General features: G+C 36.5%; 1 protein-coding gene across 1 annotated transcript; it reads left to right on the top strand.

The window, feature by feature from the left end:
• Positions 1 to 426: 426 nt before the first annotated feature.
• Positions 427 to 13746, top strand: nrtn (neurturin). The gene is made up of 3 exons (XM_018745860.2): positions 427 to 777; positions 10770 to 11025; positions 13183 to 13746. The coding sequence occupies exons 2-3, from the start codon at positions 10797 to 10799 to the stop codon at positions 13617 to 13619; spliced, it is 666 nt and encodes a 221-aa protein (XP_018601376.1). The 5' UTR covers positions 427 to 777; positions 10770 to 10796; the 3' UTR covers positions 13620 to 13746.
• Positions 13747 to 15992: the final 2246 nt, after the last annotated feature.

Raw genomic sequence — 15992 nt, 5'->3', positions numbered from 1 at the left:
CGGACTCTCTAAAAAAAGACTTCACTGATTATCTCGTCTTGATGTTCTATCTTCCACTTTGTGAATCAGCTGCGAGGAATTTTTTTGAGGCAGAGACGAAAGTGATTTTAAACAGCTTTTTTGTGTCGTCCTCATCATTGTTGCTCTGTAGAACTACATGTTTTGCATAAATGAAAACGAAAAACTCATCAGATTTTGACTCATTGCAGTTTTCCAGTTACAAGCTCAAGAATCGCCAGCATTGATATTTCATTGTTTTTGAAGTTGGCAAAATTTTTCCATAGTTTAGCCATACGCATTGTTTAATGTCTTGAGCAGAACATTTGCTGTTTAAAGGGGTGTCAGATTCTCAGAGATCAGTCTTTAACAACAAACATTCTAGATCCAGAAGATAGTGCTGATCTTAAACTTAGCCTTTCTAAACAACACTCAGACTTGTGTTTCCTTGTGTCATCCGACAAAGAGCGACGTTGATAAGCTGGGGCTGCTGAACACATCAAGCCAAGATGGGAATTTCTGATTTCTTTCTAAGTGATGGAACCCCTTGGAAAATTGATGCTGCTACCAAGATCTTAAGATGCAGATGAGTTTGGAAGGACAGCATCGCCTCCCAGGATCACACTGTGGGGTTCTCCATGTTTCAATGATCTGAACAGACAGGTACCCTGTGTCAGCTCCTCCTGCTTCTTTCTTGCTCTGGAATATTGACACAGCTCTTATCTGGAGGTCAGCTGAAGACTAAGACACGCAGACAAGTCTGGATAAGACGGGCCAACGGTAAGGACGTATCCTTTCTTGCCAATTTAAGCCATGGGAGACGATAATCACTGAAGGCTGAATACAGCAAAGCATCCCGCATGAGGCATGGGATAAACACAAGAACACTGACTGATTTCAGAATTTTTAATTTTCTAATTTTATACTCATATTGCTTAATTTGTTGGATTAAAAGGTTAAAAAATAGTTTCATCACAAGAAAGATTTTTGAGATAATCTGATTTTTTTTCTTTTACAATTTATAATTGTGGTTGTGAAAATTCAAGGAAAAAAGTAAAAATGTTTTGGCATATTAAAGGCACTGAAGTGCCATGTTGTGAATAATTTGTAAACTGTACGAAACAGACCTTAGATAGATATACTTGATATTTCTATTTAAAAAAAGACAGTGTTAAATGACTTTTCAATGACTGGCATAATCTGCACAATATGCGAACAAATGGAGCAAAAGACTCTGGCAAACACTTGATTAACTGCTGCCTGTGGATAGGTCGTGCTACAGGAGGCTAAGCCTGTAGTCTCTTGAGCCTTTCAACTGTGTTAACCTGGCTTCAATCCGCCTTAGATGAAAAGCTCAATAAAGATTTCTGTTGATTAAAAAAAACATCATGCTTTACCGCACTGCACTTTCTGTGGTACAAAGAGGTCATTTGCAGCTTGAACAAGAAACTGCATTTTGGTCCTTTAGATGCACCAGAAATGTATTTACTTAAGTAAAATTAATCAGCTTTAAGGTACATTTATCACTGAAAACTCAAATCAAGCTCCAAAAAACAGATTTTAGTGTTTTACATACTTGGAATGGAATATACTTGTAATGTGTTTATGTAGGAGTGGGATGTACAGATAATTTTACTGAAGTCACTTAAAAATCAGGTCTAATAGAAAGATCTCTGACCACCATTGCTTCACAGCTGGGAGTGTGGATATTAGATCACTTTAGATAACAGTAAAGCAGTCATCAAAGATTTATTGAAGTGTTGATACAAAAGTAAACAAATGTAACCCAAACATACTTCACAAATGGGTATTCCAGCTGTAATAATGTACAAAAACATTTGGTTTCCACCTTATTTTGATTGCAGGAGCAGAGCTAGTCTCACAGAAGGCAAACTGACAAGTACAACAGACCTCAGCAAAAGCAAGATGATAACAGCATAAACAATAACAGTAAAGGCACAAAATGAGGAAATAATAGTAGAAGGTGTTTATTATTAAGGACACCCATAAGTGAGAATTTAATCTGGAAAATTTGATAAAATCTGACAAAATCTTTTTTTGCCACCAGCATCTTTGCAGATGTTAAACATTCATAATGTGTTGCATATCTGTTTTGAACACAGTGACTTATGGTTTAATGATGGTAAACCAAAAACCATGTTGGAAGGTAAACCAGGTACAGTGCAGCATTTAGTGACTTCTTCATAAGCAGAATGAAATAGTGGTTATGCACATGAATTTTATGCAGAAGTGATGCTGAGCAGTCTTTGAGTAAACACTGAAATGTTTGACTGTGGAACTAAATAAATATAGCACTCATACAGGTCAACTTTCTATAAAGACACCATAGGATGAATAAGTTAAATGTTTCTGTAAACAAAAAGACATAGACGTTGGGCTCACAAGAAGGCAACATCTTAAAACAATATAAATAGATATTAATAAATTCAATAAATAGAAAAAAAGAAGTGTGCAAAAATGTGCTGTACAGTTACATAATTAGAATAAATATTCTCATGGTTATTTAACATTTTGATGGCTTTTAAAGTTTAAGAACATCTTATTTCATACTATACTTAGTGGGAACAAGGTTTGTAATCAAGGAAGACGTTACTTTTGGTGTGAATTGCATGGTATGTTGAAGCTGGACTTTAGAGCTTGGTATGCTTAAAATATCAGCTGTCTGCTAAACAAAGCCTTGGGAACACAATAGCCTTCTCTAAGTAAATGTAAACTCTTGAATTAATGAACAATGAAATATCAAGGGGAAACAGCCATTTTTCACGGTCAGAAGCATGCGGTGTCTAGACAGTGTTCTTCTGTATCTTCTCTCCCACAATATGCTTGTGGTCTATTACAAAATACATTACTGTATGTTAAATTTACTCTGCAAACTGTAGGCTAATCATGCCCATATTGCTTGGGTTACTTGACAGACTTGACAGACAAAAAAATCCCAGTGAAATGTACACTTTTATCCCATTCTACATATTAAGCAGCAATGCGGGTGTGAAAGGGCCAAATGCAGTGAAGGCTGAAGATTGCACGAAGCTAGATTTGTGCTTTTAATCACACTACACACTGACATAATACAACCAGAATAGGTACTGAACGCAGAGCTAAACAGAATGCATACAGTGTGGAGTAGTTTATGTAACCAAATATCCTTCATTTTCAATTTGCATCATATTGTATACTGCTGAGCTTTTAAAATTGTAAATCTGCCTGTGTAACCAACTAATGTTTATACTAAATATACATTATAATGTTGGATTTGTTTTATCTTATTTCTGGGTGTGTAGGCAGTACACGTTTGTGTTCCATGTACTATATATATTTGTTTTCATATGCATATACTTTTCATATTATGCACATTTAACTGTTGAAGAAAATAAAATGAAGTTAATGAAATATTTTCCAGAATTAAAATCCTACAGCGCATAATAGTACTTAACATTTCTTATGAGATGATGCGTGACATTAAAGGTCTGTGCCGTTTAGGTTTTACATTTACATTTACATTAATTTCGCAGACATTTTTCTCAAAAGCGACACACATCTCACAGAAAACAGTTTTAGTTGGTCAGAAAATGTGTTTTTTGTAATAGCCATCAGTTCCACTACTGCATGTGGCATGCAAAAGAAATTATTACAGGTTAAAAGCAATATATTTTTCTTTATACATATAACTGGCTGTAAATCCGAAAATGTGTCTTTACAAAGGTGGAAAAGAGGAAGATTTACAGGTGATATCCATAATCCTTAACACTCACCTTGGGTATAACGTGAAAAACATAAGTTTTGGTAGCAGGCTGTCTACTTTTCATCATCATTTTATGTACACTGATTTGGCAGACAGCTGAACTGTCCAAAAAATTAGGCTAAGCACATGTAGTGAATGACTGAGAACTACAAGAAGAGACACACCTACTACAACTGGCTGAGGGCTGCTGACCTTCAGAGGTACATAATGTCACTGTGCTCTGATCACAGAACTGGGGATAGGCCATTCAAATGCAGATTATGATGTGAGCTGCATCTGCCCTTTGGCAAAAGCACTTCAGTATGTTCTTGGGAACAGTTTAAGATATGTCATCTTAGAACACATGTCTAAAAATGACTGAATTGGGACTTTACTCACAGAAAAATTGTAGAAGTGATTGTATATTTGGCAGTATAATTGGAATGAGAATAATATTTCAGTGTGATAAATAGCACCACTTTGTTTCCTCCCAAAAACAGAGATATGTCTCACTGCAACAATATAAATGTCAACTAACAACATTCCAAGTCAGTGTTTCTTCCATCTGTACAATGACCCTGTAACTGGGAAACTGAATTGGACATCTATTTGCCAAAGATTTTCCTAAAAAAGACCCTACAGGACACAGTTGACCTTTCACCTTTAGAACAGCCCTCTTGGGGATATGCTTGGTATTTCCCCTGACCTGGAGACTTAATGATATCCAGAAATCCACCCATGCAGTGTCTTCTGTTTCTGTATGTACCTCTTGCTCAGCGGAGCCTCACAGCTTAAACACATCAGTGCTGAACTCATGCCAGGTGTGATTAACAGGCAGATTACCTCTCGTTTACTAAGATCAGACACCATCACAGCTACTGGTTTCAGCATGCTCATGAAATGTATAAAGTCAAATGAAATATTAGTAATATAATTCAGAATTTAACAGTATACAGAATGTTTTGCATTCCTAGGTGTTGAAAATTTCCAATTGGCTGTAACAATCATTTATGCTGGAACTCTGGATTCAAGCACAATATTTAAAGCAAGTAACACAGAATATGAAGAGGGCACAGCACATTAAACCATTAACATTAAAATGATAATAACAAAAAAAGCCATGTGGAAACATTAGCAGATGTGTACATCAGTTTAGTTTTTCCTACGGAAGTAACAATTTATACACACACACATACACACATTTTCAGAACCGCTTGTCCCATACGGGGTCGCAGGGAACCGGAGCCTACCCGGTAACACAGGGCATAAGGCCGGAGTGGGAGGGGACACACCCAGGACGGGACGCCAGTCCGTCGCAAGGCACCCCAAGGGGGACTCGAACCCCAGACCCACCGGAGAGCAGGACTGCGGTCCAACCCACTGCACCACTGCGCCCCCACAATTTATACAATTAATGATTATACAATAATACAGTTATAACTTCAAGAGTCTTCTTGTTGTCAAATATTCAATGTCAAGTTTGTACCTGTTTAGCTGAAGTTTCAGTTTCAGTGAAGTTAATTACATCTTTAAAACCCAAAGCACAACAGGTGTCTGGTGATCTCTAGCAATGTTTGACACTTGTAAAATCCTTTGCTAGCTTCTCCTGGAACAGTCTTGTGGTTTGTTGAGAGTCTTCATGGCTGATATGTTACTTACTTATTTAGTGTTAATTTGGTTTTTAGTTTTAGTCACAAAGGTAATACGTTTTTCACTTCCCAAACGCTAGAAATAAAACACTGAGTCTTGTATACAATGCCTCTAAGATGAAGTCAAGTACTAGGCCCACACCCTCATCCTGTGAATTGCCAGTAGAAATCATTCCCCACGTGATGGATATTAACAGGGAGGTATTAGGGTAATCCAAGCCTGATCTTGCATTCATGTTCCCATTACCTTGCTATTCTTCCATGGTCTCTTTTTGCCTTTTGGCACCAAATCCTGCAGAGAATTGGACCTTTTATAAAGAGTCTTACAACCTAAACCTCTCCTGCTACTTGGCTGGAAAAAGCAAATACCATTTTGTATATTTGGTTTAATGATGCACTTCATCATCAGTACCTTGTTTGTATGAAATTAGCTTGTTTTACTGAATAGTGCTTTAAATAGCAAAGTCTTTGTGTTCATTTCAGTAAAATAGGTATCCTGTTAAAAGCGCTGTATCCATTAAACCTGTAATCCCTGTACAAGCAAACCATGGTTTCAGATAGCATAGTGGCAATGTGCAGCTCATATGTACACTGAAGCAAAACCTTTGTCAGCAGTTTGACAAGTGCTTTGCACTTACAAAAATCACCTCAATTTGGATCTGATCCAGCTTTGGTAAAGCCATGGACACAAGATCATTTGCAAATTCAGCCTATAGTTGTGATAGCACAGTCTACTCTTGGCAGGAACGTATTAAAAACATTTAAAGATATTACTCGTAGGCTGAATATAACAAAAGTCTTTGCAACACATAACTGTATAATATTTTATTAATTATATTACAATTTGTACAATACCCACGGAGATTACTGCCTCTGTGGTCACAGCGGATTTTCTTTAAAATGTAGGGATTGACAGGAAAAAGATACAAAGGGTAATTTACCTTGTTACTCTAAAGCAGCTTGAGAAATTTTTCACTGTGGAAAAAGTGATGAAGGGCCTCCTATTGTGGCCAGAGTGGGAATGCAAAGGAACTGCTCAACTGCTTGAGAAAGAATATTTTTGTTTGCAATAAATGGCCTATAAATATCAACCCTATTTACTAATTTCCTTTGTGGTGGAAACATATATAATGTGACATTTCCAAGAATCTTCAGAGCACAAGATGTTCTTTGGTGACTTATTGAAGACCATTGTGCTGAGAGTAGTGCTCCCTACAGGATCCTCTAAATAGTCCTATTATATCTGATAACAATGCTCTGATAAACAAAACCACAAAGGTTCTGTTTCTGCAATGATAAAAATCTCAAAAAGCTAACATGTGATATAAAACTTTGGGCCATAAATACAAAAATTAATAAATATGTAAACAAAAAAGAAATGCATTGATGGCAGTGGTGCAACTAAATGTAAAAGAATGTTTTAAACTTTGTAATTTCACTTTCACTTTTTATTACATCACAACAACTAACAGCATCGCCACCATCACCATCATCAACAGCATAAAGATAGACATGCAAAAAACTGAGCACAGTGTAAATGCAAAAAAAAATGTAAATTACAGAAACATGTCTACAACTGCATCGGTCACATGAGGAATGTGACAAAAAGAATATTTCCAATCATTTTTAAAATGTACAATCATCAGATTTCAAACTTAAGAAGTTTGTAGATGTTACAGAATGTAAACAATTGAGCCATGTAGTCATGTTGGAAACAACATTCATGTAACTGAAAAATTCTAGTGACACAATAGAGATACTTTCATTAAGAAAGTTGCCCATGTTAATGAACTAAAACACTTCCTCGTTCTTCTATGAATGTAGTTCTTTGTGAAAAGCTGTATGAAAAACAAAGTATTTTCATTAAATAGCTTTTCTTGCCAATAAACAAATGCTAATGTGTCCTTCCTTTGTTTAATATTTCTAAGATTTAGTTTAAACAACAGAATCAAATGAAAGATATTTTATGGAAAGCTCTTTTGCTCAGAACAGTGCAGTTATAGACATTTACAGAGAAGAAGGTAAAGTTGCTAAGCAGATATTCTAGATAGTTCAAGCAATTATGCATCATACATATATCACGAAATACTCACTCATTACGATACATGAATTAATGGTTTTCTTAAGCAATGAGTTCAGCAGTTTTGGTGAAGGTTTCGAGAAGCCATACCCCCAGCAGCAGTAACTACCTGGGCAAGTCTGTGGCTTATTTACATGTATTTGACTTGTACACATTTGGACGCATGTTTGCCTAATTGCTTTGCATTGAGCTCTTTACTACAGCAAGTAAAGACATGCAGCGCATTTACCATGCATGACGGAACTGGCACCCTGAGCTGCAATCAAATGCCGCAGCTGCAGATTGCTGGAATACTTAAACTCCTTTTGAATGTTTTTTCCACTCACTGCAGAAAAAACACAAGATTCAGAACCCCTAAATTCTGCCATCACAAAAGGCAAAGCAAACTGTAACAAAGATGCAGATGCATCTGTCGAGGAGAAAATTTTTTCCAGAAGAGGCCAAATCAGGGTACATAATAATAGAGACAGCCGAAGTCAATAAAGATTAATTTGCTATAACAAACATTTACAAATAATGCAGAAGAAGAAACCAAAGTTAGTAAATGCATGGAATATGAACATTCTTTGACCTTTTGTAAGAAGGTCGTATAACTTTGCTCTGAGTACGGATAAAAGAAACATAAATTTTGCATTGGTCATTTCACAGAACAACCATTTCAAGCAGTGAGTTTCTCAACTCTAGCTTCAATATCTGTGTATTATGTTATTTCATTCTGCAGTATAATCACAAATCTTGATGTGTAAGACATTTATCTGAGATTGGAAAAAAAAATCAAATGCTCCACATTAATTACTGTACCTGTGAGTATTCTTCTTTCATCCAAAAAAAATTCTGCCATGGGAAATATTCTATAAGGGCATTATTTCAGTGAGAAAATTGTGCACCCTAAACTGCAAGAGTGTTTTTGACAGTTTCCTTCAGGAGAAAAAGTTGCCCCAGGTGTTTCTATGAGTTTGAGAGTGTTTTCTCTTCTCTGATCTTCCACACACCACCTGAGTTGGGGAAAACTACCCCTGACTTGTGTCTATAGAGGCCACTCTTTCCTGTCTACAGAGTGCCAAAGTACTTTGCAAACTGTTCTGGATATTTTCTATTGCCTGTTCACTCTTGACTGTAGCTGTTTTACTCCCATCATACCGCTCTCCAAAACGAAAACAAAGTTATTTAAAACTTAAACATTAATGAACAGTAAGTCAGTAAGCAAGTCTGTGATGTCAGATACTGGATACAGTAGTACTAACAGCATTAAGGTACACTGTGAATCTATAAGATACAGAGTATTTAGGAGCGGTAAAGCTTAATTAGCCTGGTTTCTCCTCAGGGTAGAGTTCCAGTCATTTTGTCACATATTTCAGCTGAAAAGTTGGCTCCAGCAATGAGAAACGCATCATTCTTGAATTTATTGAATTATCTTAAGATATATTATACTTAGCTACTCCTAGTGATTTACCCATGTGAACAGGTGGGTAATTCTTTTTCTGGGCCAGTTTAGGGCAAGAACCTTTCACACGGTAGTGCAGCTGGAGTCTGAACCTGTGTCCTTTGATTTCCATTGGACATCTATATCTACTGCAGTACCCTCTCTCCTTAGATTCTTCCTGTCAGTAATAGCTTCCTGCACAGAGTGGCTTTGAGTGTATAAATATTGCTTGGAAGTCTAAGAATTTGGTCTCATGGAACAGTACTTTGACTTCCTTTATCCGTAGTTTCAGTCTTTCTGGTGATTTTCTTTGAAAAAAGTGGTTTTATCCCATAAAATGATACAAGCCATGTATATATTTCACATTTACCTATGCAAGCTTGTAAGATTGGGAGCCCCAGACACTACATTTCAGATTATATAGAAAATAGAAGATTGAGATGATGTATTTGGTGGAAAACACGGAAAGTGTAAATTTTCTAACTAGAACGTATAAAATGTGGGCATGTTGCATGGGCAGCAAATAAATCATTGCATGCCTTCTGCCCTCTACTGTTTGAAAAGACAGCAAGAGGCATCTCTCTGTTTAATATTTCTTCTACTTGGCAGCAGAGTAAAAGAATCACGGCAGTGCTTAATCTAGCTATGAGAATACAAAGAAGCTCTGCAGGCAATCTTGTGCTTTGCCAAAGAGTCACATATAAACTTTGACAATGGTAATGGAAGGGTTATGCTTAGATCTGCAAACATGCTGACTGCTCAGAAATTATTCTTTTCTGTATTTCCTACCACATTATATTCCTCACTCCAATGAAAAGAATTGCATTCACATTCAGAATCATAGTAGAGAAATTAGAGAAGAGATTAGAGATTAAAGAGATTAGAGAAATCAGAACCACTTCTTTGTATGTTGCACAAAACATACTGTATTTAAGAAAGTCATTTCATCAAAGTATTAGTCAAGACTAATGGGTCAGATGGCTAACATACAGTTGAAAACAAAAATAGAGGCTTCAGAAACAAAAAAAAACATTATCAGGGAACCAAATACAACAGCTTTACTCCTGCGAACATACAAATAGTTTTTTAAAGTAACTTGAGAGCTTGTACAATTGGAGGTGTTTTAGGCTGTGATAAGAAGTCAGTGTGGATAATATGGATAATAACTGTAAATCATAGCTGTAGACCTCACTAGCATTACAAACCACTTAAGAAGACCTTGTATCTGGCTTCAGTGAAGAGGGATTACAGATTTAGCCTTAAAAATGCATTTTCAATATGCTGTACCTATTGAAACATAGTCATGCCTTGAGTCTGTCCTGAGAGAGAAAGCAACTTAGCTGAAATAAATCTGTGGGATGGGAGAACAATAAAAGCAAGTCTCCTAATATACTTTTCATCTGTGAGTTGACAAGATGCCAAATGGTATATCTACTCACAACAGTACACTTCCTTAGTATGCAAGATACACAGAGGAGGTTACGGAAAGGAAATAACAAAACAAATAAAACTTTGAGGTCAATCTGCTTACTTTAACACATATTTACATTTATTGATTTGGCAGACACTTGCCTCCAAAGCGCTATACAACTCAATCATATACAGTATGTGTGGCAGTATCTTTACACTAAATATCAAAGAGGGAAAAAAAGGTGAAGATGTCAAAAAAGTTCAAGCCAGTGGATTTTGCAGAAAAGATTCAGCAGAGCAGAGATTGTTATGAATGACAAAAACACTTGTGGTAACATCTGTTGTGGTAAACAGTATTAATGTAGGTCTTCACTTTGATACCTTGTACTCTTCATACTAAATTATGTATTTGAAGGTTTTGTGAGCCTTATGTGTCTAACTGTCCCTTTGATGTTTCTTGTTTTGCAGAGTTTCAATGCTCCTTCTCATTCTAAAATGAAGTTATGGAAGTGTGCCGCCATCATCTTTATGCTCTGTGCTGCCGCACTGTCCCTCTTCTTCACTAGAGCCATGGTCCCTAAAAGGATTCAAAGGCTCAGCTCTTCGGGTACATCTTCATCGCAGTCAATGCTGTCTACTTCCTCAGACTCCTCTTCCTCTTTGATGGGAAGACATCATCGCTCAAGGAGAGCGGCAGACAGCTTTGGCACCCTTCTTGAAGAATGTAAGAATCCCCTGTTTTTATTCTCTCTGGATTTTTGGACAGCAGTCGTGACAGTAATATGTAGCTGCGGTGTGCTTGCTTATTTGAACAAGTGAGTAAGTCCATTCACTAGGCCACTGTCATAACAGTTACCCGTTTTTAAGAAGAATAAGTAAAAACAAAGTGAAAGAGATGAATCCCTTAGGAATACACAAATACCATAGATGACCATCCATATAAATGTAAGTCTTATTTACAAGAGGAGGTCGCACTGGCATGATGTTACTGAAAATTACTAAAAAGATTTATGTTTGTGACTGCTAATTCGCTGAATGTGACTGTTGCAGTTTGTGGTGACTCTGGACACACAATTTAGCCAAGAGTTAATATATGAAAGTTGCATGGATGGATTTTTGGCTTTAGGTTTCCAGACTTAAGAAAGATAAACATGACAAAATAGTTTTCTGCTCTTTTGGTTCAGTGTCAAACCTAAATGTATGGGTCTCCTGCCTCATTGCAACCAAAAACATCACTGCAGACTTACACTGGAGGTGGTGTATGGGCAGCACTGTTGAAGGGGGCTGGTTTTTTCCATAGGCCTCTCAAGCACTTGACACATATGAGACAACATTGCGTGGCATTCTGATCTGGGATCAGTGGTTTAGGAAAAGAGGGAGGATAAATGGGTCACTGCAGGCTGAGGTTTGAATCTCAAGGCCTTGTGGAGGCCCCACATGCTTTCTTTGACACCCAGAACACTGTGTGTCTCTCAGTCCTGGTTCCTGGCGGCACACTGTCTGGGCTCGGTCTCATTCCAGCTGAGCCTTTAGTTAATCGGACTTGATAAGATTGTTACAGAATGCTCATCTAAGTACATGGCATGTATGGAGACAAGTATAAGTTACAGGTCTTTCTACAAAACTGGTCCAGTGTATGTACACATTATTTAACCATTATAGGTATTCCTTCAGGAACCTAAATTCAATTTAAATGCTTTAAGTACAGGAAACCCTCAGATGACAATCTCAGTTTAATCTGAATTGAATGTGACACATTTGCCTAGCAAACTATTACACTTTGCTTCCGGGACCATAGACGAGAAACACCTTGCTGCATGTGTGAAGGATACATTTAGTACTGAAGGATATGTTTAATACATATTACATGAGAATTTTTTCTACTAACGTGTCTGAACAGAACTCCCACATGATTATTCAAAACCAGCTGTCATTAGCAATGGTGCGTCGACATGCTTTACATTACTTTAAAACAACATTTAGACCACAAAAGACTTTTGCTCAGGATGACGTTAAACAATATCATAATAACTGCCATGTGAACTGATATCTGTATTAGTCGTTTGAGTTGCAGATATTCTGATATTTCGAGACTGCTTTTCACTGCACTTTCTTGGGTGTATTACTGTGTGTAAACACTCAAAAAATTCCAAATTATAATTTTTAAATGCACATTTTGACAGTGAATACAGACTAGATTGATAGTAGAGTGCCTCTATTAGGATTCTACAGTTTTGAAGGCTTCAGTAATATACAATAACCAATTTAAAATGCTACTGTTTAGTAAAAATCATAGTAGCTATATAACATCTCAAAATTGCATTCTTAATAGATTTCTCACCGTTCATATAATTTTACATTAATTTTTATCACTCAGCATTTCTGAGTGCTTGAGGTTAAGGAATGTGGTTGCCATTATTTCTTTCCTATGAATTTGAATTTTCAGTGTTTAGTGCTGTCATAAACATATACTTTATCCATTTTCCTGGTGAATAAAGTAAACTCAGTAAGCCACTGACCACAGAAATAATTACATTCTCAGGAGAGGTAAGCAGAATTTCTCATAGGGCATACTCAAATAAGTTCATAAGATTTCTGCAAATGTTTGATTTGGTTCTTCCAACATTACACAACTTTATGTTCATATTGCTGGAAAAAAAAGTCATGTTAATACTAGTGTTATGCTTTTGATGCCTTTAGCTGATATGGTTGGGAGAGGTCCAGCAATAAGTGTTAACATGTACTAACATACCCCTGGTCTAGAGAAAACTGTTAATGACATTCAGATGTTTTAAAGATGACACTGAAAAAGCTTAAATGGGGTTTATGTACTGTAGGTCCATGTTGCTCTAAACACTTGCAATGTCTCCCTGTTTTTCAGTCACCCACATGTTTGAGAGCTTCACCGAAGGTGAGCTAAAACAAGTAATTGACAAAATGATTGAGAGAAAGGCCATGAAAGATGTTCTAGAAGCCAGACAGAGCAAGAGGACTAAACGGGCAAGAAAAAGCCTGAGGGCCTGCTCATTGAGGCATGTGGACGTTACAGTGAGTGATCTGGGCCTGGGCTACCAGAGTGATGAGACACTTCGTTTCAAATACTGCAGTGGTGGGTGCAGCACACATCGCCGCAACTATGACATTACGCTGGAGTATATGAAGAATGCGGGCTTCCTCAAGGCAGACAAGAGTGGCAAACCTCGTGACAAGCCCTGCTGCCGGCCCACAGCGTATGACAAGGACATATCATTTCTGGACAACAACAACAGATATCACACCATCCACAATGTGTCAGCCCGGCAATGCGGATGCGTGTAATAAGATGCAGTCACTTCCGGCCATGGGAACCACAAAGACATTGGTGGAGAATGAACAACTCCACAGCTGTGGACCATTTGGAAGATGCTGCATGAATGGCTCAACAATAATAAAAGAGAGGGAGAATTCAGGGAAGGAAACAATTTAAGTCAGTGTGTCACATTTTTTTTTTTACTGCATCTGTGTTTTGATTATTACCTTATGCAATGTTTTATCTGACAAAATGAGATGCTGACAAAATTCTGGGGTACAAATATTGCCTTTTAGGGAGTACCTTAAAAGTAGTACACTGTATGATAATTTTTTAAAATATAAAAAATACTGAACTGAATGAATGAAGTTTGCTGGGCTTAAAATCCTAATCACGTTATAAGTTTTTCCTGCTTTTTACATTTACTAAATGTTGAAGTCTGCAGCTTTTAGTTTATCCACTTTTAAAATCTACCTCATTTTCACTGAAAGCTCAACACTCAAGTTCACTCCTCACCTTTTTAGCTGCTTCTGAAAATCTAAAGTGGAAGAAACTTATTATGGGGTAGTTATTTTGATGTTATAAATCCTACTCTAGAGATTTGAAGATCTTGCTCTTCACCTGAACTTTAAAAAAACTAAGCTAAAAACAACCTTACAAAACATCACTAGATTCATTTATTTGTTTGTGACACAGTTCTCTGTGAACTCAAAAACACATTGTAAATATTACTTGAAGAATGATTAAAAGTAGATAATTTACTTTTGTTGTCCTGAAAGCATTGCCAAGCTGCACTTTCTTTACTGTAATGCAGTATTGCTATTTTTCTAATACAGCAGTCCAAAATTCCCATACTTTTCTTAACATATTTTTCCCACCAACTGAAACAATGGCCTCATGGGTTTGGTGTATGCCAAAGAGTTAACAAAAGACTTATGTGCTTGCCTACATCATAAATTAATGATGCCCTCATCTAAATCTCAATAATACTTAAAAAAACCTAGCTAGTTTTGCTGTATACTGAGTAATCAAAGAAATGTGTGATATTCTGCACTGACATAAATAATTCTTTATTCAAAATCATCCATTTTGGTGTAATTACATAATGCAGCACATAATAAATGATTTCCAGTTGTAACTATATAACCAGAGATAACTAAGTTTTATAGAATCTTAGTGTTTTTCATATTGTGAATCTGGAAAGACTGATTTCATGGAAATGTAATAGTCTATAAACGCAAACTAAAATCCTGTTATTAAAGAAAGATTATTTGTTAACAGTACATGTCAGATAGCCTGGCCTAATTAGATTACAGAGAAGAAGATAGGTTAAATGGACAGCTACTTGACTATTTAAGTAAATAAGGTGCCTCATAGAAGTTCCTTTTGTACCTTAATTTATCTACAGCAAATCCGTAACATTTGTGCAAATCCCATAATACACTACTCTAATCCACTTAACCCCCTTGTATCTGTATTATCCAAAAAAAAAAAAACTGGGCACTAAATTTGGAAGCAGAAACATATCTATTCATAGATTTCAGGTATTAAAAAAAGACTGGAGATAGATTGCCGAACTCTATAACCACACTTCAGCAAATCTCTTCAAAAACATGACTCTGGCCAATAACTGCAGCAGCTGGTACACTGTAGTTTTGGAATAGTTTTGTCATAAATTTTAGTGAAAATCACAAGAAATAGTTCAGTGGTGTCAGAACATAATACCAGAATGAAAAGTGTTACCTAGACAGATCAGTCCAACTATTAATAATGTTTCACTTATCTAACTTCATCACCACAAACAAAACAATAAAGCCATGTACAATGCATATGTATAGGGCATTCTTCACAACAGATAATCTCATGTTATTTTGGTCACAGATAAGTGCACTCGTTCTGTCAAGCTTTCAACCTTGTTGAGAGCTTCTGATATCGTGCTGCATCTAACTTATACAACAGATGAATGTATGTATAAGTAATGAATGTACATGTACATTTTTACTCACTTATTTGTTAAGGATGAATTCCAGTGTCTGAAATGACAGAACACATAAAACCAGTGACCAGAAACCTGGAAGAACCTCTTAAGTTAAGACGTATCAGATAATTAGAGCAATGAGGTAATTAAAGACACAGGTGGGCCATAAGCCAAGAGACACTGTGCTCACCAAAACCTTAAGCCTATGTACTTAAAAACCAAAGGATTCCACTCCGTTGTCAAGTATAGAGTGTTAGGCACTGTGTAATTAAAGCTTAGGCACAAGATTTCTTTTTAAAGTCATACAAAACTATTATATGTGTATGCTGCAACGTGATTGTACTATTATTTAATGCTTGTGTTTTTAATATATGTACATAATATGATAATTTCATGCATATAGTCCTGGGGCAAAATTCTTTGA

This window comes from Scleropages formosus, chromosome 9 (genome assembly GCF_900964775.1).
Source record: "Scleropages formosus chromosome 9, fSclFor1.1, whole genome shotgun sequence".
In the NCBI taxonomy this organism is placed as follows: domain Eukaryota; kingdom Metazoa; phylum Chordata; class Actinopteri; order Osteoglossiformes; family Osteoglossidae; genus Scleropages; species Scleropages formosus.
The sequence above is the reverse complement of the archived record's forward strand: the minus strand, read 5'-3'. Positions and strand labels throughout refer to the sequence as shown.

Coding starts and splice junctions, on each gene's coding strand:
- nrtn (XM_018745860.2), top strand. CDS start 10,797: ATGAAGTTATGGAAGTGTGCCGCCATCATCTTTATGCTCTGTGCTGCC. Junction 11,026..13,182: donor TGGCACCCTTCTTGAAGAAT/GTAAGAATCCCC, acceptor CCTGTTTTTCAG/TCACCCACATGTTTGAGAGC.